The 23,954-nt window shown below is 35.1% G+C and overlaps 1 protein-coding gene across 5 annotated transcripts in view; it reads left to right on the forward strand.

Moving 5' to 3' along the window:
- Window positions 1–23,954, forward strand: part of ERC2 (ELKS/RAB6-interacting/CAST family member 2) — a 585,639-nt gene that overhangs the window by 408,833 nt on the left and 152,852 nt on the right. For all 5 annotated transcript variants that reach the window (XM_074914417.1, XM_074914419.1, XM_074914418.1 and 2 more), the window contains one exon: window positions 22,340–22,487. In XM_074914417.1, coding sequence (XP_074770518.1) covers window positions 22,340–22,487 — 148 coding nt within the window. The remainder of the gene's footprint in view (window positions 1–22,339; window positions 22,488–23,954) is intronic.

Genomic DNA, 23,954 nt, shown 5'->3' on the forward strand with positions numbered 1-23,954 from the left:
TTTAGAAATTTTGAGTCAAAGGACAACTCGTTTAACCAAAACACAACATGAGTTCTCTTTTAAACTTTTTTTTTTTCTTTTACAATGGGAAAATGTATTTTTCTCTTTAAGTATGTTACTCTTCATAATCCTTCATAAAACTTGGATTGTCATTTGGACAATTGAAAACATATAATAAACTTAAGACTTATATAGTTGTTAAATTAACTACTGAGTACATCTAAAGACAAAAAATTTATAGCAAAAATGTTTTTTCTTTCTTTTTTGCTTCTAATTATGCACTAAGAAAAAAAATATTTTACTATTAGTGAGGTTAAAATATTCTTTTCTGTTTAGTCTTTCATCTTGAGTTTTGAGAAGATGAACTACCATGTTTATCATACTTATTTTGACCTTAACCTTTTTTTAATGAAAGAGACTTAAAATGTCCCAGCTGGCATGTCTCCCACTGTTGTGAAAAAAAAGAAGAAAGAAAACTTTGAGTAGTTCTTCCTGTGCAGTAGTCCGAGCAGGCTGAATAAAACCTAATAATGTATTAAGCAGAGAGTCAGTAATACTGTTATTTGAAGATGGAATTTGACAGATGTGTTGCCCCAGTTTGTTATCAAATCTATGAAGAAACGGTGTAGAGAAAAAAAGTCAGAAAATATATTAATTATACAAAAAGCATTAAAATATGTTTTTTTAAACTTCATTGGTTTGCATCCATAAATACAAGCCCAACAATCACAATAACTTTACACCTTTAAGGTGATTTGACTCAGTGGAAGGTTTATGTACCAGACCATTATGTCTGAACTAGGACAGTCCCTGTGATTTTAGTGAGATTTACAAAATGTACCAGCTAGAGATCTGGTTTAAGGAGCCTTATGTAAACCTCTGTACTTAACATATAAAAGCACACTTAAATTACAGGTGAGAATTGGCTCTGAGAATATGTCCTCATACTACTATCAAAAGGGCATCACTTCACATAAGTCAGCAGATTTTCTTTGGTGCAAAAATATTGCAATACAGAGATTTTAATCACTTTATGATTGTATTTGCACAAGTCTGTCTTGCATCAGATATAAAGGAGATGAGGTATATTTATCTTATAGTCTATATCAGATGTCTATACTGAATATTGTTCGAGAGAGTGCCTCTGAATGGAGAACACCTTGCTCCAGATTGCTTCCAGACAGATGTGGGAACCAGCATCAGGCTGCCCAGATAACGGTAGTATTTGGTTGGGGTCAAAGATGAAAAATAATTCAGTGCCTTGGGTCTTATTCTTGTGAGGAGCATTCTGTTCTGTTACTGAGAACTTGAATGATATGCTTTTACTTTTTGGCCATTTTTGCAGTTATAAAAGTGAAAATAACACTTTTTGCTTTGGAACAAAGGAAGAATCAAGCAGACGTACTCTGTAGCCTAGGAAAAAGGTTTAGAAGAATAAGTTTTTTGAACTCCTTATAGGAGTACTTCACCTAAAAGCTGTTAGTAGCTGCACACACTAGATGCATATAAAACCTCCATATGTTGCTGATTAAGTTACACACTGAAATAGAATTTTATCTGGATGAAAAGTTCTGTTCTCATCATGGTACTTGGAAGAGTATTCTTCATGACTCCATTAAAATTATCCATGCTTTATAGTGAATATGACTGCTAATTAGTACAGTAGAAAGTTTTTGAAAGCCGTGCTTAGCAAATGCATGACCTTGTGCATTGATGTAGCATGCTAATGTAAGATGGACTTTACTCAAATGTGTTCTGGATCCCCAGGTACTTCCTTTGGATTATTCGTGGTGTCAGTATTTCAACTCTAATATCTCAGATTTTCTGACTTTTTATTCAGAATCTAAATATGGGAAAAGTTTATCATGTTTTATTTTAGTAGGACTAAAATCCTTTAATTTATACAGCATGCTTGAAATTATGTTCAGTCATGTCAGTGACACAGAAGGTGCCATAACTTCTGTCAGTCTTGTGGTATTAGCCTGCTAAACCTATTTTAACCTGATACACTACTGTAACAGTGGGCAAGATAGTTCTGGGTAGGAGAGAGATTCAAGTCCTGTACCCTAACTTTATTATTCTTAGTAAAAATTGATGGAGATTGGCAAATTTGTTCTTGATGAATGATTTGAAGTAATTACAGGTTAACATTCCAGGAACTGTTGTATTTTGTTAAAAAGATATCAGATAGCATTGTTTTTTAATCCCAGTGTCTTCCAAAGAGGAACAAATAAATAAATGAGATTAATCAACTATTTACCTGAAAGCTGTCAATATCCTGGTAACTTGAATAAAAATTCTGAAAAAGTGTTAGAGAAATACAGCATATTTAAACATTAGACATTCATCATCTGATAAGTGTATATCCTAATTTATTTTTCTCTTTGTGATGCTATTGCATAAGGGATAGATAATGGCAAAATGGTGTTTAAAAGCTTGATTATGGTGGAATTATGTAACAGTCACTTTTCAACACAGTTATAGTGTTTCAATTTGCAAATTTTACATACTAAAAAAAAAAAAAATCAGTCTAGCAAGCTGCAAACTTTTAGACTTTAAATCTGCCAAATTATAGCCACTTATTTTTGCCTGACATATTTTCAGTTTAGACCCACATAGGGGCTGCCAAACTTGTTTCTTTTCATTACCTGTTCTATGTCTGGCTCGAAGTTTAGATTTTAGAAAATGGAAAAAAGCTGTTTGTGAAATCACAAGGCTCTTGAGCTCTTAGTTTCCTCTTAGTATCAACGTTTATTTATTTAGGTTTGGGCTGGGTTTCAAAAGATTGAAATTGGAAACAGAGAAGGTGACTCTGAATACCATTTATCTGTATGTAAGCGAACATTCAATGTACATTTAATTTAAAAAATTGCTGTTTCCTACAAGAGGGAGATATTTTTCACATTGTTAAAACATTTTTAGAGGTCACTAGGTGGTCATGTCACCAGCAGGGAGTTTTTGTTTGGCAGGCTGCATTAGCAGTTAGTAACAAATGCCTCCCATGATTCTGTGTTCAAAAGGAGTTGCTTTGCAAGTAACAAATACTTACAACCTGAGAACTGAAGTATAAAACGTAGTGACAGGGGAAAATGTTTGGAAATGTAAAACAGCATCTTTAGTGGCCAAATTGGAGTGTTTAGGGAGTTGAAGATTACATATCTACTTTATACTTGAGCATGGAGTTTACAGAAGCAATAATATTTTCACTACTGCAGTTGTGAGTCTCATCATTTCTAGTTGGTAAAGAACTGTAAATTTGCAGTTTACAGAAGTCCTTGGTTTGGGATGTAATCAACGTTTTCAATATAATTGTCATCAGATTCTTCATACTCCTTTCAATTTTTGTTTCCTCATGGTATTTACATATTTTATGAATGTCTATAAATACTCTGGCTTAATTTTCCACAGATTTTAAATGTTTTAAAAGGTAAGATGGAATGAAACTGAATAACACCAAATGTGTATGAAAAGTTTGGCCAAATCTACACTTTGAGAGAGTGGAGGCCATGTTTGAGAGATTCTTTGTAATCTCTAAACATGTTGCCTTTGTTGATTGAGATACGGTGTGTAAACATTTGCTACTGCGAGTACAATGGAAATATTAGTATTTGGAAAGAAAAATTACTGTGAGTTGGACTGAAAATATCAGTTTGTTATATATATAATAAACCTCATTTATAAACAGATGTTATTAGTAGCTGATACAGTAATTTCTTCCTTTAACCGCAGAGTTCACTTTTTCCTGGTGAATGTAATAAATTCTGGTTATTCCAGTGTATAATTTAGGCCCATATCATCTCACCATACAAAGAAAACAGGGAAGGACTCTTGAAGATAATGCCCATGCTGACGCTAATATGAAGTGACTGCCTGACTTTCTTAGGACTGCGTTGTTTCACACCTAAGCTATGACCCTTAGAGCTTCCTGTTCCATTGCCAAAAACTCCACAATCCCTAGGCTTTATGCAGCAAGGTGCCCTTGATAGTTTGACTATACTTTTCATTTAAAGTGACCATGTCCAGAGCGAGACCTTCTTTGTAAGAGTTTCTGTTGTTGGACACATAGTCATAGTTGTGTTTCACAGGAGATATACCTTCTGTGGAGAGTCTGCAAGGGATGGACAAAGCCAGAACCAGGATGAATTGGACACATGAGATCTTTGGCATCTCAAAATATTTTTTTTCTTAAAACAGAGCTTTGCACTTCTCAAAGGGAGTGTCTTGTTGATGGACAGTGCTGAAAGTATGAGAAGCAACAATGCCTCTGAGCTGTGGCAGGATGAGGTCTGTGTGTAATCCCATCATCTCACTTTTATACTTAACTTCCACAGGAAGGAAACTCTAGAATATAAGATAGAAAAGAGCTGCTGTGCCCTCTGATCCTGTGACCTTGTAAAAACCAGGCCTCTAATCTGGATGAGTTGAAAAATAATGTGCGCCAGCTGTGCAGTCTAGATGTAGCATTGGGAACCAAGAATCTTTGACAAAAAAAGGTGCTTGGAAAGGCACATTAGTCCAATTAATACCACATGGTGACCTTACGAGGACTAGAGTCCTTGGGGTCCCTTTTCGGAATTAGACCTGGACCAAATCTAGCAGCTGGATTTTGTTTACACTAGAGAGTTGCTGTGGTTTAGTTAGCTCTACTATTGCTTGTCTGTATTGAATAGGAAAAGACAAGGCCTGGAATTCTCAATATCTCTATTTTATTATACTCAAAAGACACATTCTGATAATTTTTCTGGGGATTCCTGGCAGGAGCAATATGAAACTTAATCCTTACCTCAAGCTCTGCTGTACTAGATTACCTCATGTATCTTATGTATTACTATGGTTAGGACCAGAGAAGGTACAGAAGAGTATTATCTCAAGCCTATGGGCCGCTGGTATATCAAGGAAGGAGCAAAGGACTTCTGTCTCATGTGTGAGTGTTACCTGGTTGCTCTAAAGCCTGCCAGCAAGCTCTCTTTTTTTCCTGTATTATTATGGGCATTTTGCTCAATCAAGAGATGTTGACCTAGTCTGACTCCTCAGAGGTATGGTTATGTTTATCTTCATTACTGTGGGCTATAATCATGCAGTATCTGGAAACTGTGACTTTGTGCTGGGTAATGGCACAGTCTATGATTAATGAGATTTACTTAGATCAGAGCTTCCTAAAAGTGATCTTAACTGATTGGAATAAGCAATATTTACCCCATCCAGGAGTTCCATGGCCCTTTGTAGGGTTCTCACCATTTTAGTTTCTGTGCAAAAGGAATCTGCAGGATATTTTGACTTTTTCAAAAACTTTTTTAATAACATGTGGGATCATATTGTCACATGTACAGTATGAAATTGTAATTTGGTAGGTTTGTGCTTGTATGTTAAAGAACAGAGTTTGAATAGTTCACCTTGAAGAAGATAACTAAAAATTATGTATGAGATGGTAAATGTTGGTAAATGCTATTTGTTCTTTTGGTAGCTAACATACATCTGCTTCTCTCATCTCCTGTAGGAGCTGAGGTGTCACTGCTGCAATGTTATTTTAAAGTGATTAGTGTTAGATCCATCTTTAGAAAATGAATGACACAGCTTTTTAAACAGAGAATTTTATCAACATCTTTAACAAATCACTAGTGAGGTGCAGTAGTCATTGCCCGTAATAATTTCTTTGCTAATTTGAAAAAGTCATGGTTGCTAGAGACTGTTTAAGTTGAAAAACTAAGGCATCTCTCAACACTACAAATGTATGCTTAGGTCTTTTGAGAAATTTAAGGTGTTTCCTGAAAGGAGGTTGGGGCAGAGTTGGGGTTCTGTCCATCTCTCAACTCAGAGAATTGGTCATTTTTAGGTACAGCGTTGAACTTTGGGAACTGTTTTAACCTGATATTGATGTTGCTCTGATTTATTCAGTTGACTATATTATGACTACCTGATGTTTAGTTACCAGATAATGACATAAACCTAGTGATGAGGCACTACACAGAATAAACTGCAAAGATAAATTCTGCCAGGTAGGTTTTAGGTTTGTCCAGTTTGTTCATCAGTTGTCTATCAGCTGGCTGGACCTGGAGATGCTGGGCTGCACGGGGCAGAGATTTCAGGCTATCCAGCTTCCTGGCTTAGTGGCAATGCTGGCACAACTGCAGGATGCAGAAGAGCTGTTGGTATTGAGGTTAAGTGGAAGTGGCAGCAGTACCCACTAAGAAAGAAGACAGGTGGCAACAGCCCAGAGTTGTGAATTGGAAGATTATCAAGGTAGATCACTCAATGGGGCATTACTTGTTAAGAGATTTTCAGCTGCAAAAAGGTTGGCAGCTAGTGACATAGATTATAGTTGGGTGGAAAGACTTTAAAAATTACTATCTATTCAGCATTCCAGGCCCAACAAAAATTCACTGGCTAACAGCACAGGCTTCTCTACCTGTTGAAAAAAACAGGAAATTTCTATTAGCAGTTCTTCCTTTTATTATAATGCGCATATGTCTTACACACTGTATTGATTGCAGAATAGAACAAATAGTAGATTATACGAGTGGCTGAGACAGTGACTTCTTAAAAAACATAAGAAATTATTTTGGAGGTATTGTCAACATATGTGAAATTATGTTCCCATACACTACGCTGATTTACTTTTCACTTAGGTAGTCAGCACTGGTATGTTAAGTTCCTTGTTCTTCAGCTCTCTTGCTTCAAGCTAGTCTGCTTCCTGTAAATGTGAACTGAATATGTCAGCCTTTATAAACATCATATGCACTCTGTTCCTCCCAAACAATTGTAGCTGTTAGTAATTGTTCATTACAAAGTAACTTCCACTAATGTTCAGAAGCATGGAAGTAATTTGGGGAGAAATATACTTTGTTCTTTTGTACTTAAATAATATGACTCTCTGCCTTAAGGATAAGCTTAAGTCAACCTTAACTATGGAATCATGAACAGTATTCACATAGGATAGTTTTAAAATGAGCAGAACAGCCAAACCAATTATGTTTTTGCCAGGTTTTTAATACTTGAATGTACTTTTAAATTTTTTTAATATTGTATTTATTAGATTTTTACGTAGTGTTTCTTCCTATTACTAAAAATGCATCAGTTCTTTATATCCAAGGCATTGGTTTCTATTGTAAAATCAAAGGGTTTTGTAATTAATACAATAATAGCCTATATATCTTTCTCTTTTTGGAAGAATTAAGGCAGACATACATAACCTTTCTTAGCACCTGATCCTGACCTTAATTTTTTGTTGTTTAATCTTCTGTTCCAGAAAGGATAACATTTGATCCTCTCTTTCAGCATCGTTTTGGCAAATTTTTGTGCTGTTTTCTTATTTGGGGAAATACTGTTCTAGCCAGCTAACATGGTTCTCGTATGCTTTAAAAAAAATTCCGGAATACTGCAAGTCTTTGTTGTATTTTGAGAGTGTGCATTTTCTTTTGTCTTGGACAGTATCTTCAACAGCATATCTACCTGCAGAGCTCAGTTGTACTAATTAATGAGTTCCCTTCTGTGCAACAGGAAAAAACTCCTACACCTGCTTTTGTATCTAGACTTTGGTTAGTTCTGGCTTCTTTGAGCTGCTGAGGTGCTGTTACATCCTACCACCTGTACAGAATCTCTGCGCATTGCAGAAGTTAACAGCTGTTGTTTAATTTCTCATAGCAATGGCACTTACTTCTATTAGCATTCCTCCTTCTAGTGGCAGCTCATCTTAAAATGGATCATATTATGTGTATGAGTCACAAGGCCACCCGGATAGCAATTTAAGAGAGCATTTTCCATAGCAACTACTTCTTAGCCTCTTTCTGTCACGATTCATTCCAGATGTGCTGTTGATTCAGGTAATGTTCAAATTCTGCTTAGAAACATCTTATTTTTCCGTAGTTTTAGATTCTAGAGCTCATCCGAGGTTATAGTAAGTGTACAATTTTGTACATCGTTTAAAAAAAAAATAAAAATCAAGTCAACCATGGACATGCAGAGGCCCCAGAGAGTATCCTTTATTTGATTCTAAGAAAACATTTTTTCTTTGAATGGGCCAGTAATTACTTTTCCAAAAGCACTATTGTTTTTTGTTACACTTACAGGAAGTGTCTTAGGTTTTGGAAGTAATTTATAGTGTTTGACTGTACCATAGCCACTGTAGAAATTTAGCAGTCTGTATTAATTTAAATGTTCTTGCAAGCATACCTCTTTTAGGACTATCCCTAGGAAAACCTGATTGTATGAATTTACTGTCTCTACTGTTGGAGTACTCTCAATTTTTCAGTGTTGAAACCTTCATTGCTTTTGTTTTTGTGGGTTTTTTTATAACCCAAGTTTAAATTTGGTGGGATAAAGTTTGTCATCATTGTTGAATGTCAGATTTGAAAAATAAAATTGAAAATTGAAATGATTTGCATTCTGCATGTGTCTATGCTGTGCTTTTATTTTCCCCTGTAACATTCTTTTAAACTATGAAATTTATGCCTGTGTTAAAATTCAAGTGCATTATAATATTTTCACGTCCTCTTTGCTAAAAAGTGTCATCCATCATGATCTAAGCATCAGGGTTTTCAATAATAATCCCTTTTTTCGGATTCTTTCAATCCCTTCTGATTGTTTTTCTTCAGCTGAATTACTTATCCTCTGCTTTTGTGTTGCTTTTGTAATGTCTAGTACAGGTTTAAGTAGCTTGGCTGCCAAATACTAAGCCTTCTGTAGCTTTTGTTGACTTCTTAAAGAGTTCTTAAATTTAATAAGACCATAAACATCACTTTACCCAGTGTTCTGCAATAGTTCTATATATTTTCTAAGATACAGCTATACAAAATTTGCAAAATAACATCTAGATAGTATTTGAAGTTGTATTTTTGAAAGTAGTTTGATTTTTTATTATTGATGGCTTTTCAGATTACTTCTCTATGTTTTCTGAAGCATTACCTTAAAAACAGACTTTGCATGTTGGACTTGACATATTTTGTTTTTAACAGAAAAGTAATTTGTATCCTCCCAATAAATGAAATGCAGTGAGGAGCAGAACTCTTGGGCCTTGCAAATATTGCAGATACAGTGAGGTGGAAGGACAACATTGCTGATTCCTGTAGTTTTCCATAAGATAAAAACAGAAAGAGTGAGGAGAAAAATGCTGCATTCTTCATTAGGAAGAATTGAAAATATATAGAAAACCACTATACACAGTCCTGTTACTCCACTGTCACTTTGAAGATTACAGCAGTGTATTCATTGCCAACATATATGTGTTTAACTAATGAGTAAATTCAGCTGTGTGCCATCTGGATGGATATCAGATCCTATGTGTGATGGAGACATGACTGAATGACTACATATATGTGTCTGAAAGTCTAATGTTTTGTGACAAGGCCACAGCTTGGTCCTAGTTTTGACATGGATCTCTTTTTTTTTTTTTTGCCCCTAAGCATTCCTCAAAGATGAGTGAAAAGCTAGGATTGTCTCATCAGAAATTAAAAGAGAGATATATATAATTTCCTCCCCCTGCAGACATGCCCCTTTCCCAGCTAACTCAGTGACTTTTGAATGGCAGCAAACTCTATCCAGTTCCTACGGGTTCCTCAGAAGTTCTGTCTGTCCCCTGCTACCCCTGCTTGTAATCTGGGTGTCTGTGCAAACTGCTGGCACCCAGCTCCCTGCTGTGACACCTTTCTGTGTCACCTTGCAGGCTAGGTAGCTTCTTTAGAAAAGGTCTTAATATCCCCTTTCCTCAGGAAGATTCACTTCAGTCAGTTATTTTTAACATATGCTTGAGATTACCCAACTAGAAGACATACCTTCTGACATACATCTAACTGATATCTACAGGAGGGAGTGATCTAACTACGGAAAGAGCTGATAGTTGAAACATCGACAAGGAAGGAAAAGCAGTTTGATTGACCTGTCAAACTAAGTTTTTTATTTCTAGTTCACTGATTTTAATAATTTTAAAAGTATCATCAACTTTTCAGTAGTTAGTGTAGTCCTATGGATTAAGTCATTCTATTATCCATTTTTGTAGTAAAATTTGAACTAACTTAATTTTAGCTCAAAATCAGACTCTTTCTTTGCCCTCGGTAAGTCCTTCAGTTTTAGAAGTTTTTCTGAAGACTATCAGAAATATTGTTCAGATCAATAGAGAATTTCATGTGTTAGTCTAGTATGATATGTAAGAAGTTAATTGTTTATCAAGACTAAACATGCTGCAACATGCTACAACAACAATTTGTTGTGTAACTGTCTTAAAATATCCAACTACTGTTATGTCTAGTGTGATGACTCCTTATTGCCATTTGGACATCTGCCTTGCTGGGCACTATACCTTCTCTCTCATACAGTTCAGTGTTACATCTTGTGCCTCTTTTGTCCGCTTTGAGAAACTTAGTACAAACTGTCTTCACTGTGAGTCAGTGTGTATTATTTTAGAGCTCTAAGACTGTACATATGCCTTTTTTTAAAATGCTTGCTTAGTCTGAAACAAATTTTAAAACAGTTAACCCACCAAAGAAGATCAATGAGCAAACGTCTTTGTGCAAAGTTGAATCATATGATGGTCTTCATGCTCCTGGCAACGCTTGTGAATAGCTCCATTAGCAAGGAAGTCATATAATTAAACAACATCATGTGGTATCCTATCTCTTTCATTCCCAATCTTTTAAGATACTAATTAGAGAAATATTTGTATGCTGTTGTCTAATTCCCTCTCTCCTTCCTTATAAAATATCTTCTGCCTGCTCTTGGCTTTCATCGTTTTTACTGATACTTTTCTATTTTATAGTTATTATTTTCATATGCTGTATTTTGGGCATGCAGTATTTTATTGAAAATCAAGGGTTTTTTTTCACTGAGGTAAAATGATGGAGGCAGTGTTTGAATAAAAGTTCCCTGGCAAAATGCCTTTAGGCACCTGGGTCTTTAGACATCCCACACCTAAAGGAATGGTAGCTTATTTATAAGGCAATACCTTATCAACTAGGCAAATTTAACAAAAACATTTTATTTAAAAAAATAAAAAAATGTTTAGTTGTAATAATTTGTAGAATTTTCTGTATCTATCGAGCTATGTAACAGTTTTAACATATACTCATAGTGTAGCAGTAAGTAATGGATGTTGTCATGTTAATAATGGTAATGATGTTTCTGACTTCATGGATCTTGATTACAATAATTAAAATGTTAAAACTGCCAGCCTATTTGGGTGTGTGTGTGTGTGTTCAAAATTCTAAGGAATTTCTCAGTTTAAGGCTAATATACAGAATTGTACTCTGACATATATTTGTGGCTAGTGAAAATTGTATGACGCTGCTTTACATAATCTCTGTCTGACACCCTATTTGATGAGCATTTAAGCTATGCCCTCAGATCAGTTATCAGATATGAATTATGCACTGCAAGATAATGCATTTTGCTAATCATATGTATTCAGGCAATTTTCTTTCTTAAAATTGCTTTCTAATATACTGTAAAGTTCAAGGCATAAATTCTAATACATATTCATATTGATATCTATGTTGTTTCAAAATGGAGCTACTTATTCCCTCTGTGATATACTTTAAAATTAACTGTGATCTAAATTGGATTTTATGAGTTCTGTTATATATGTTATTCAGAGGGCAAGTGCTTGTAACTTTATGGAAATTAGAGGGACGACCTTAAATTCTTTCAAAATTAGACTGATTTTATTCTTAAATTTCCAATGGAAAGGAAGGAAATAGATTTTGGTATATTTTGTTATCTGTTTGCCAGAAGGATAATTTTGTTGATCAGTGTTTATTAAAAGTTGTAAGAAAGCCCACTCATTCTTTGGCATGAACATTTACTTCCTAACAAATGGCCATTTGGAGTATGTTGTCAATTCAAAATTAAGAACAGAATATAATTAACTGAAGTTTGTCTTTTTAATATTCTGTCTATACATCTCAGTTTTGTATGTCTTTGACTCAAATATTTTGAATTGTCTGCAAATTCATTAAAACAATAGTAAGTCTTAATTCTAACTTTTTTTCAAGCTTAAATATTTCTTTGGCAGTTCAAAAACGTTACCAAGAACTATATTCTAGAGATCAAACCATTCATCCTGCAAAGTACTTTTATCTTTGTCTTCTATAAACACAAAAAGTGGTGTTGAAGGATAAGGAGGCTGACAATGACAGATTACCTGTAGTTTTGTTTTCCTGTTTAACTTAGGTGGACCCTGTGCAGTGCTATGTTCTGCTGTAACACAATCCCAAACGTTCAGATGCCACTGTCCTTCTCAGCAGTCCCCATTTTTGCACCGTGTTGTGGTATGGCATAAAACAGGCAGAGGTATTTTAACCAAAAGTTGGTTGCATTCCTATGGAGAATCATACAAAGCCTAATGAACAATAGGAGTCAACTCTAGCAATAAGCTGCAAAACCCAGAAATAACTGTCATCATCTAACTTTTGCAGCACTGTGAATTCTTTTTTTCCTCTGCATTTCACACATGGTCTGAAGCTTGGTATATCTACTCATGTGTCAGCAATGTTGCCCATTTGAATGAAATGATAATCCAGTGGTTATTGAAGCATGATCTATGAAACTATGATGTAATTGCTTTCACAGATGAATCTGTCTTTTCTGAGGAGGTCTGTTTCACTTATCTGTCATTTCTAAAACAAATCATCAGCAGTGCAATGTTATAGGGCTTGAAAAAGTTCAGAGAATTCAAAGGGCAGTTGAATGCCTACTTCTTACTTGAAATTTAGCCCCAAAAGATGGGCATGAAGTTCCTGCTTTGGCTTTTAAAATTTCTGTCACAACTTGTACCTTTATACTGGGTGACTTTTGCTGAACAAAAGACCTATATGAACATTCAAAATCACTGTTAAGGAGGAAAAAGAAGGAATAGTTAAAAATTGCAAATCTAAAGACAATACACTTACTGTTGCTGGAGGATGTAAGGAGATGCGTGGTTATGGGAATAATGAAACATAGGGAAGAAGCACTGAACTATGGCCCTGGGGAGGTAAACTGGAGAAAAGGACAAATGGATAAGAAAGCTGCTTTTTCAAGAAACTCCTTAGTGACTATTCAAAATCAAGTCCTCTCTTTTCTTTCTTTCCATTTACTCTGAAAGTTCACATTAAGCACAGCTGCTTCTTCCTGTCTCTCCTTGATTCTAGTCTAATGAAAATATACATCTAATACAGGTGCAATATAGAGAGTATTTGTTGTCTATCTCACACAGTGTGAACCTGCTTCCAGCAGAAGGCTTGATCAGATGGTAAATTCAAGGTTTGATACTCAGATAATGTGAGGAAAAGTCTTGGTGGGTTGGACTGGGGTGTGTAGGAGTGAGCCCCCCTGTCTTTCTGTCCCATAGTTAATGGAGCAGTCCTCTCTGCTTCTTGGTGTGTTTGGGCTGTGAAGCATCAGTAGTTCTCTGTGCTTGCTGGAAGGGCACTGGGCCAACCTGAAGTGCTAGTTCATGCTGGTTTTAGTTCTGAAAGTACTTCAGAAGGGATTGTTCTTTGAAAACAATGCAATAATTGTTCATTTAAAAGCAGTAAGGTATAAGTATGATTTTGGAAAGCATATTTAGTCATGTAATTGGAGAGACAAATTTTCTGTAGCCTCAGACATACAATTTTAGGATAATTGTCTAATATCAATAGTGACTGAATTTACATGTCTCTGTCATACAGCTAGCTTAGACTTACAACAGTGTTGAATATAAAGATTTTAAATTTCATGCTTCTGATCAGTATGTCTTGTTTTTAAAGAAAAAGCTTTAAAATACCAATAATATTCTGAAGTTTATTTTCTAAGATGCATGCACATCCATAATGGATTAACAGCATGTTTTAACAAACCATTTATTTGCTTTAGGAATGACAGAGAGAAGCTGTTTCAAACAGGATCTCTCATCACCGTCTATCTCTGGTCACCTCCTACTGAACTTAAGGTTGAATACTGGGGGTCATGAGGGAAAGAAAACAATAATTAAGAGAAAAAGTTGATTGAGCTGTTTTTTGTTTTTTTTTTTTCTTCTTCAGTACAATTAGTATGTAAGAGGCTGGCTGAGTATGGTATATCATTAGTTCAAACATTTTTGACTTAAGTTTAATGGTGACTTTTTCAGTTGCATTTTTGTATTTTGTGGATAACAGCTTAAGTAGTAAAGGCAGTAAAAGTTCTTGTTAGAAGATCTTGTTTCTATAAATCTTAATCTTGGAATTCTGTTAGATTACAATTGGACTGTTTCTAAGAACACACCCCACCTCCCCAAAAGTTGTCATGAGTTCTTTTATTAAGGCTCAGAAAATTTTTCTTAGACTAACAGAGGTGGGGAGTAAAGCAGGAGTGTTTACAGAGTTCACTTCTAAATTGACTGTGATAAGTGGCAATGCAATGTATTATGATTAGAGGTTTCTGGGAGACTCTTTAAGAAGGTTAACTGCAAGGCAGCTCTCAAAAGAAAGCATTTATCTTAGTGGTCATCCTTCAGTGTTTTATACTACTGAGATTTTTTTGTGGGTGGTTAGAACCATTTTTTGTGTTTTATTAGCTGCATCTTGAATACCTCCTACAAGCTGAATGACAGTTTAGGGTTATTAAATCTGTTCTTAGTACATTTTTTTATCCGTAGTTAATCTTGACTAAATATATGCTAGTGAACAACCCTTTTTTCTCAGTTGTTGCCTGTATTTGTTAAAGAAATTATTCCATTTGACATTTGTTTAGGCTGCAGTTTGATAAAATACTGTATACAATATACTTTTTCAGTTTGGCATTCAACAGAGTCTTTCATGGATTTATTTCTTCTTGCATTATCTTATCTTCCCTTCTAGTATGCTAAGGCTTCCTTTTCATATTAAGTAATCTTTTTCACTCCAAGACAGATGCTTTCACAAATGCATACTCTATGTCTAAATTGCTAGAGATCTGTAAGATTGTGGTTCTCAGGTGTTAGGTTACATTTATAATTGAGTTGCTTTGGTATCATCTTCTTTCTCTAATCCTGTGTATGGTATTTTTCTTTAATTCAAATTGTTCTTTAACACAAATGTTCTTTAATTCAAATTGTTCCAGTGACTTTACTAAAAGATTTATATGATTTTGTACTATCTTTTTGTCTAAAAGCCATGTCTATTCTCAGATTAATAGTTGATAGATCCTCCAATGAAAGGCATCTCTTTATTTCACTATCACTGAGGAATGGCCTATGCAGTATAAAGTCATTCTTATCTGTAATTGTTGTCATGGAAATTTTCACAGAAAATGTTATTGTTCTTTCTTATTACAGATGTAGAAACTTAAATGTAAAAGGTGTTTTCTCCCAGTCATAGGAAGGCTAGGAAGCATGTGATAGAATCGGATAAAACATGAGATTAGCTCCAAGGACTACTGTCTTAAGCGAGACTCACAGAATCAGCTTTAAAGCGTTGAATCATTGAATAATTGAGTTGCTGGTAAGGTCATGTCTTGAGGAAAGATCAGCTATACCAAGGTCATTTCCAACAGACATTTGCCTTAATTGTTCAAAAAGACTTCTACTGTCAGTGACCATCTTTCCACAGAAATGTCTTCCAGTACTGAATTGCTATTCATATTTACCTGTCATTGTCATTAGACCTTGGGTAGACATTAGGAGGAAAAAACCTGCAACTTTTTCTCCTTCAATTTATGCACATTACTTCTTGTTCTTTGTGTCATGGATATGGATAAAAATGTTATAATTCAATTTGACTTAGCGTTTTGTCTTCTGATGATCACATGCCACTCATAGAGTATTTATTACAGTTTTTCCAATGTTTTCCGGTCAGCCACTTGTCTGACTGCTTCTGTTGCTCTCCCCTGAAGAGTCTCCACATTTTTCATGGAGAAGCATATCCAAACTGGATTCAGTATTTCAGCTACAATCTTCCTAAAGACACACAGATCAAAAAGAACTATTTCTGTCTTTCAATCTATTTCCATTTACAGTTCACAGTATGATGTTGCCTCATTCACAACAGATCTTTAATATGAAGTTCCTCCTTAGTTTTCTAGACAGCATCTTTGGTTTGTCAAGACATTTTTATTCCTGTCTTCATGGCTCTTGAATATCCTTCCAGTCTCAAGTCTCATAGAATGTAATAAGTAGATTTTCTAGTCCATCACTCATGTATATTAGTTAATGAAAACATCAAATAGAGTGGAATCCTGAATGGTTTTGGATGGAATACCACTTGCACAAATAAATGAATTCCTGGCCACTTGGTTGGAAGGGACTGGTCCTCTTGTCTTGTCTTTTTTGTATTTTAGTATGAAGTGTACTGAGATATTTGTGCAAGTTTCATGGTGCTTCTCACTGAAATAATTAGTACTTTAAGCCCTGATTTCACAGCTGCATGTATGCCCATCAAGGACACTGTATTAAGGACACTAGCTTGAGGTAGTAGTTTACTATGGAGTAGAATTGCTGGGGGGATGAACTTTCATTTCATGGGTTTTGCTTTTTTGGGGAAAAGTTCTCCTCCTACTACTTGTAATGAACAACCATGTTACAGTGGAGGATAGATAGATTGGGAATCCTAGGAATTATTTTATATATGTGAAAGGCAAATGTGCAGAATAATTACCAACGTGGAGCAAATGATGTTAGATTTAATATTTATTTTAGTAATCTGAGAGTTTACCTAATTTTACTATGCACAGTTAGAGTTATTTTTCTTGGTGTTAAAAGTACTACCTTGTTACTTGTATAACAGATTAGTTTGCCAAAAAAGAGAGGGAAAACTACTAATAGCAAAAAGGATTACTCTTTATAAATATTACTGTTAAAGAATGTAATTTAATTCAGTGCTCTAATAAATTATTTTAAAATGTATTTTATTACCATCATTTATTAAACAATAAGGAGACATTTTGGCTGTGAATAGTGATAATATCTCTATAGAACTGTATTTGGATAGTAATTTTTTTTTCATGAGACAGTAGATAATTAGGAATTATAAATTACACTTACACTCTTAAGCATGCTAGCTGACAGTATATCAGACTGCATGTTCTTGTTGCCAGTGTCATGGATGAAAGTATTAACATGGTAATGATTTAGCAGGAAATCTAGATTTATTAATAACTAACAGCAATTTATCATTACAAAATAATTCAGAAATGTTGAAAGAAAAATAATTACAAAATAATTCAGAAATGTTGAAAGATTGTTGTGTACTTACCTACACAACAATCAGCATAGAAAGAACAGGTGAAAGAGAAGCTAGCTCAAAGTAAAATTTCCCTCCTCTCGAGTTTAGGTAAATACTTCCAATGCCTTGACATTCCTCAACAGGGGATAATTGAGACTCGAGCAGGTTGACTTCGCTCAGGCCTTCCGTCAGCTCTGGCAGCAGATGACACCTTAAGGGTTTTGATACCCGCGAGGCTCCCAGCTCAGGGGAAATGCTGGTCACAGGCTGCTGTGATCCAGGAGAGCTCAAAGGGTCTCCCTGGTGGTCACAATTTATAGGGTCCAAGATAACTGACTTTTGTCAAATACTATCTGGTGCCTTCCATCAGTTGCACAAGAACTTGAATGTGCACCCCTGTTACTGTTCCCATCTGACCACATCCCAGGCACAGGTGTGCCAGGCCATCAGGAGATGATGGGCTGTCGTAACTGTTTCTGAGCAATCTGGAGGGCAGGAGTCAGGCTTGTTAAGTGGGTGCCTTAATGTTAGCAGTCCTCATCTCCTCAGTTTGGTGTATAGCTCAGGGGATGTGGGTGGAATCACACCTAGCACCAAGCAGCGGGACGAGGAGGGGTGAGAATTGCACCACCACAGCCAGTTCAGGTCTTGATTTTCAAAAATTCGTGCACAGAAATGCATGATGAGTTCCAGTTTCTAGCAGCAAAGCAGAGGTGTATTACTCACCTGAGAGATTTAGATGAAGACCTTGCCACCTGTTTATATTTTCGAACTAAGTTTACTTCATGTTTGTAAGTGAGAAAGTCAGTATTATCAGCTGTTTTGATGACATCTCAGCATTGTTCCTAGTGGTCAGATAATCTCATTTCAAATGATTCCTGCAAAAATGGTGATTTTCATTTTTTAGAAGGGTCACTGGGTAGCTAAAATAAATTTCTTATGTTAATCAGATTTTGTTCTTCCATAGGAACTTGAAGTATGTTGACAGGGTAGCACAGCAACTTTCACAGCAACTGGTGGGTAAACCAGTGTACGATATGTAATAAATGAGTTATGATAATGTAGAGCTCCAGGTCTATCCCCAAAGGCTGCTTTATAAATGCTTGGATCTCTTCACTTACAGTGCCTCACCATCATGGGCAAGGTATTTTTCAACCTCTATCTCCCAGGGACTTAGTGGAGTAACTGTAACTCTAGTAGTATGCTTGGCCATGCAGAATTAAAAGAGGCCACTTCGGTTTCTTTAGATGCCCTGTCACAACCTGCATCTTTATTTTTCACTCTGTAAAATAATAATAATAATTGCTGGGTCTCTCTGTCTTGCCTCTGTATTGAAGTAGTTCGTTCATAAGGATGCAAGCACCTGATATGTACAATTTGTAGGAATATACAACCCTTCTCAGCTGAACTCTTGTTAACCTGGATGCCTAGTTAAATGCCACTGGATATTTGAGGTTATTACTGTTCAGATTATCCATGATAATAGACACAGATAATATGTCGACATACTCCAGGAGTATGTCTGCGCAGACAGGTGCAGACAGATGCAAGCTTGCTCTGCGTACAGTCTGAGCAGGCTGTATGAGCCAGTTCCAGTCTGGAAGCCATCAGCATGTTGTGTGGCACTATGCCCAACCTAAAACACCTTGTCTCTTAGATAAATGAGGCTTTACAGCTTCTGAACTGAAGCTGACTCACATTTGGATGACTTCAAGAGTACTGGCAGTGTAAGTTTGCATTCAGCTGCCCATCTGTGTGGGTATATTCATCATTCCACATTGCTGTGGAATTCAGTAGAAATCCCCATTCTTATATTGTGTAGTCATCTCAACATTCATAGGTTTAAGGCCTCCCAACTCCACTTAAAAGATAAGATTTTACTATAAGGATAAGAATTAAAAAATATATTGACAATAATTTTGGGAGGCCAGTTCAAACTTGTGTATGTGTTGTGGGTTTGATTCAAATCTTAGAGCGTCTCAGTGGAGCAGTTATGGAGTCATATGAGAGCAGCTATTTCACATGACTATGAACCATTATTTCCTGGAGGTAAGTGTTTAGTTATGTATTTTCCCAAGATAAGAGAAGTGGTATAATGAATGGAATTATCCTGTAAGCCACAAGACAATAGAGAAAAAAGATTTTGTTAGCTTTCCCTTGCAAAAACATTCTCATAACTTCTGGTTGGCTTTCATACATCAGCTGAGAAAAAGCATGCTAGGGTCTGCAAAATCTTGTGGGTTTGGGGCTTCAGAATCCAGAGTGCAGATTTTTCAGACCATGTTGACTGGCTGTTCTCTCCTGTGGAAGGTTTTACCTCATCTGTTACTTTAGAGTGGGTCTAGAGTGTTGCACAGTTGAACAGTTATGACCACAAGAGTGTGTGATCGTTCTGGATGACAATACAAAAAAATGGATGTGAATGAATCCCATTGTCAGATGTTGAAATGATATCAAATAATTCATTGGTTCTGACTTTTTCATCACTAGTCAGGTTTGTGTTTTCACTGCCATTTTTGAGGCAGTGAAATAATCGAAACTTTGAAGTAAAATTTCAGTATAGCTTCATGTAGTTTGCAAGTAAATTTAAAACTTTTATTCTGTTTGTGGCTTTTTACAACTGTAATATGTGATAAACATAATTAAATAACATTAAATATCGTTACTTGCCACCTACAAGGTTTCTATTTACCATGAAATTTTCTATTAAATGAGTAGACATTGTATTTGGTCTGGCTAGGATGGAGTTAACTTACATAACCTAAGAATTATTCTAAATATATTTCAAAACCTTGGAATTTCTTAGATGTATATTTCTTTACCTATTTTCATTCTGTGTCAGGTTTGTGATGGTTATGTCAATGTTTACTTTCAGGTCTTAAGTAATTATATATTTAGACTGATAATTTTAGTCTAAATAGATTTATGTTTTGCTGTTTACCAGAGGTACCTACTTTACAGCAATGAATACCATGAATTAAATATTAGGAAATAATCCCACTGGTGTTAATTGCAGACAGGGCAAATCTTTGTCCTGCATATCCTGAAAACCAGAGGAACATTGTAAAACCTCTTTTTTAATAATACTCAAAATAGCAACAAAATTGTTGCTGGGTGCAAGTTAAAAATTGCAAACCAGTGGAACATTGTCAAAACTTCTGACTAACCTTTCTTTGTAATTTTAATACATCCTGCTGTCAGGTAACTGTAGAGGAACTAACATAATCTTATTTCATTTAGAAGAAAAGTATTAATGCAATATCCTGTTTCTTTGACTTTAAAGTAAAAAAATACCTGTTGCTGACACTTTCTGTCAGAAAGCTCATGTTATCAGCCCTGAAAAATACCCCCACGTTCTAGGGTTAGGACACATTTCTAAAACAGAAAAGTAAGGACATGTATATAAAATGTACTGTGGAGAAAAAGCTGAAATTGTATTATATTTTTCTTTCTGTTTGAGCTAGATGCTCAAAAGAAGGCATATTTAGATTTTGTATGGTGCATAAATTCTCTGCTTTTTGCAAGGTGAGAGGGATTGTTGAATACAGTAGTAAACCAGCTTTCTTCTATTTCAGTGCATCAAATAAATTAGAATTTTAATGAAAATGATCTGCAACTGATATTTTATTTGAGCACAACATGTGAAAACACTGATGATCTTTTACAAATTACTATGCAGCAATTTTTTGTGTTATTATGAGGTTTATAGAAAACAATATACCTATATCTCATTTCAAATTAGCATTGTGGATATGTGACCCTCTGATGTCTTGGGTTTTTTTTAATATCTATTATTTAAAATAATTAATAGCTTTCATTTAAATTAAGACTGTTGGAGACTTATGGCATCCTCTTTTAAACATCATTTAACTGTGATTAGAAAGAAGAAGACAGAATAATAAATGAGACTATTTAAGTGTATGAATAAAATGAAACTGTTTATCTAAAATTGATCCATGTCTCATAACTTTGAGTGTAAAATAAATGGGTTGTTTTTCTTTGACTCCATCAGAAATATTGTCCTATAAATATTTATATTAATACATTAGGAACTTTGAAATAAAAGTGAAATAGCTTTCTTGACATTTTTGCTGGCAGGCAAAGGACTATGAGAATTCCAAGCTTCTATCTCACCTTGACTGTATGAAGTTCATGAGCCGTATTCTTATATTTATTAGCAGTTGGAGCCTAAGGTTAATTTATGACTCATTTATCCATGTTTATTTTTTAATGATTGATCTTACATAGTTCTGGAAAAAGGCATAGGCCGTAACATATTCTGTTCTAAAAGCTATTAAGTAGTATATGCTTTTTCTTGGCTGATAAGTCATAGTCTGTCACTGAACGCATTGCAGAAGATGAATATATTTCTTTTATTTAGGAAAATAAGGGACAGATTATGGCCTTGCCAATGTGAACATTTTAGAGTATAAGAAATAATAAGATACTGCAAGATCTGTCCTTCCAACTGCATGGTGTAAAAATTAACTTTGCAATATATCCTCACAAATGATTTACGATGTACCCCTGATAGCTTCTATGTAATTCTATATGTTTCTGAGTGCTGTAAGTTTCTGTTTGCTATATGGAGATTGAGGTGTCAGGATTCTAAAGGAAAAAGATTCCTTAGGAACAATTAGATCAAGGAATTTCTTTTCTCAATGTTATTTTTAACTTCAAGGATTCTAGTTTTGTGGTGACACAATGAATAACAATAAATTCATAGGAAAGCATTTAAGTAAGTGTGAGGAAGATGTCCAGAGATTTCTGTACTGAGGTCTCTAGGGTACCAAATTAACATGGATAATATAAAACTTTATCTGTATCACTTTGCTTTTTATTGTTCAGTCTGTATGATTTGAATAATTCACAACAGATTTATATAAAATTTTCTAGAATTCATGAAAGTGACTTTAAAAAACTAAATACCAAAGATTTTTAAAAGCAAGACATTTCACATAAATATTGTTAGATATCACATTGTACTAAAATAGACTGAGTTTTGTAAAATAGTTAAATAATGAAAAATTTATAAAGATAACTGTTTTGGGTAAACAGTTTATTTCATTTTTTGCTTAGACATGACGATGCAATATAAGGTGTTCAGAATGTGGTTGATTGTTCTCCTAGTGGTTAAAAGAATCTCATGTACTATGATATAGTAGTGCATGTTCTGTTTTAATGAGAATATAACAGGTTTTATTTTATCTTATCAGACAGGAAGCTTTGCTCGCTGCAATTAGTGAAAAAGATGCAAACATTGCCTTGCTTGAACTGTCTGCTTCAAAGAAAAAGAAGACTCAAGAGGAAGTAATGGCTCTTAAACGAGAGAAGGACAGATTAGTACATCAGTTAAAACAGCAGGTGGGGAGACATTCATTTTCATACTTTCATGACAACAGAAAATTAGCATTATTTTCGTTTGCACTATTTTATTCTAACCTCATATTGAAAGTCTTCAAGCCAGGTCTGAGATGTGACAGCAGTTACGAAAGGTAGGAGGTGTTCAATGTAAGTGTTTATTGCTTCTCTATGGTTAAGTACTTAGCTGCATGCTTGCTTGAGTCATATTATAAGCAGCTAATACAGTTTTTGTTTTCCCTCTTTACATAGCTCCCGACCTTCTTCATTATGTGAGACAGAAAAAAGCAAATGCTCTTTGCCATAAAGTGAGACTATCCATTCTGTTGACTCTTTCTAACTTTCTTCTGTTCAGTTGTTTGCTCATCTGTTGTAAAGCAATTGTGTTTTCAGGTTTCGGGCTTTCTGAGAGGTTATCTGGAAATTGTGATTATCCTTAAAAAAATTCTCAAATCAGTAAAAATCACGCTACCTTCAACACTATAAGTCATTTGAGGTTTTAATAGAAACTCTAGAAATATACTTTATCAAAAGTAAATTTATGTTCTGCTTTATTAAGGAGGAAAATAACCATACTAGACACAGTACACATGTACCAGACACAGTACGCAGGTCTCTTCTCTGTGTAATTAAAATGTTTAAAACTATGTACTTACAGTTTTAAACATTTTAAACATTTGTACTTAAAAATCCCCCTGATTTTTAAAAGGTGATAGTCATAGCCAGAAGAGGTACTGTAGGCAAGAGGACAAAGGATGTTCATATAACATAGGCACTAAAAACCTGTGCTGTGTGTCATGTATGTTGTTAAACACCTTTCCTCTTTCAGAATAGGTGCAAAAGATAAGAAAGATGTTTTCAGACCATGTCTGAAGTTGTTGTATCTGATGTTTTTCTTTATGTGACATTATTGAATTCTGTGATTGTTGCTTGAGGAGGAGAATACCATCTGCAAAATCATTCTGATCTCAGCCTGTCAAAGTAACTACTTCACTGTCAGCAGTGTGCCACTTTACAAATGAGCTTGCCATGTTAATAAAGTTTAGGACATAGTGCATAGTCAATGTTATGATTCTTTATTCTGAAGGATGCATTACATACTGTAGAACTCCATGCACTCAGTAACAGCAAGTTAAGGAAGACTCTTGCTGTTGTGCTAAATTCCCAATACCTCTGACCTCATGCATCTAATGATTATAGCTTTTTTCCCCCCAGGTCTATAAAAATAGGAAACAGCCCCTGAGCATGAAGTTATCATCCACTCCTGATGCTGACTTCATTGCAGACATTCCAGCCAAGTACCTGTGTTCCAGCCATGATGCACTCATGTCTCAGATCAGTCAGCTGGCCAGGAGACGTTTCACCCAAATTTTATATGCTAAATAGGCAGACGTGCTTTATGATTTTTAGTACTTCATTCCACTGTTTTGCATCGAAGCAGATGATATTATGTTCCAAGTAATTTTAGGG

This window comes from Athene noctua, chromosome 10 (assembly GCF_965140245.1).
Source record: "Athene noctua chromosome 10, bAthNoc1.hap1.1, whole genome shotgun sequence".
Taxonomy (NCBI): Eukaryota; Metazoa; Chordata; class Aves; order Strigiformes; family Strigidae; genus Athene; species Athene noctua.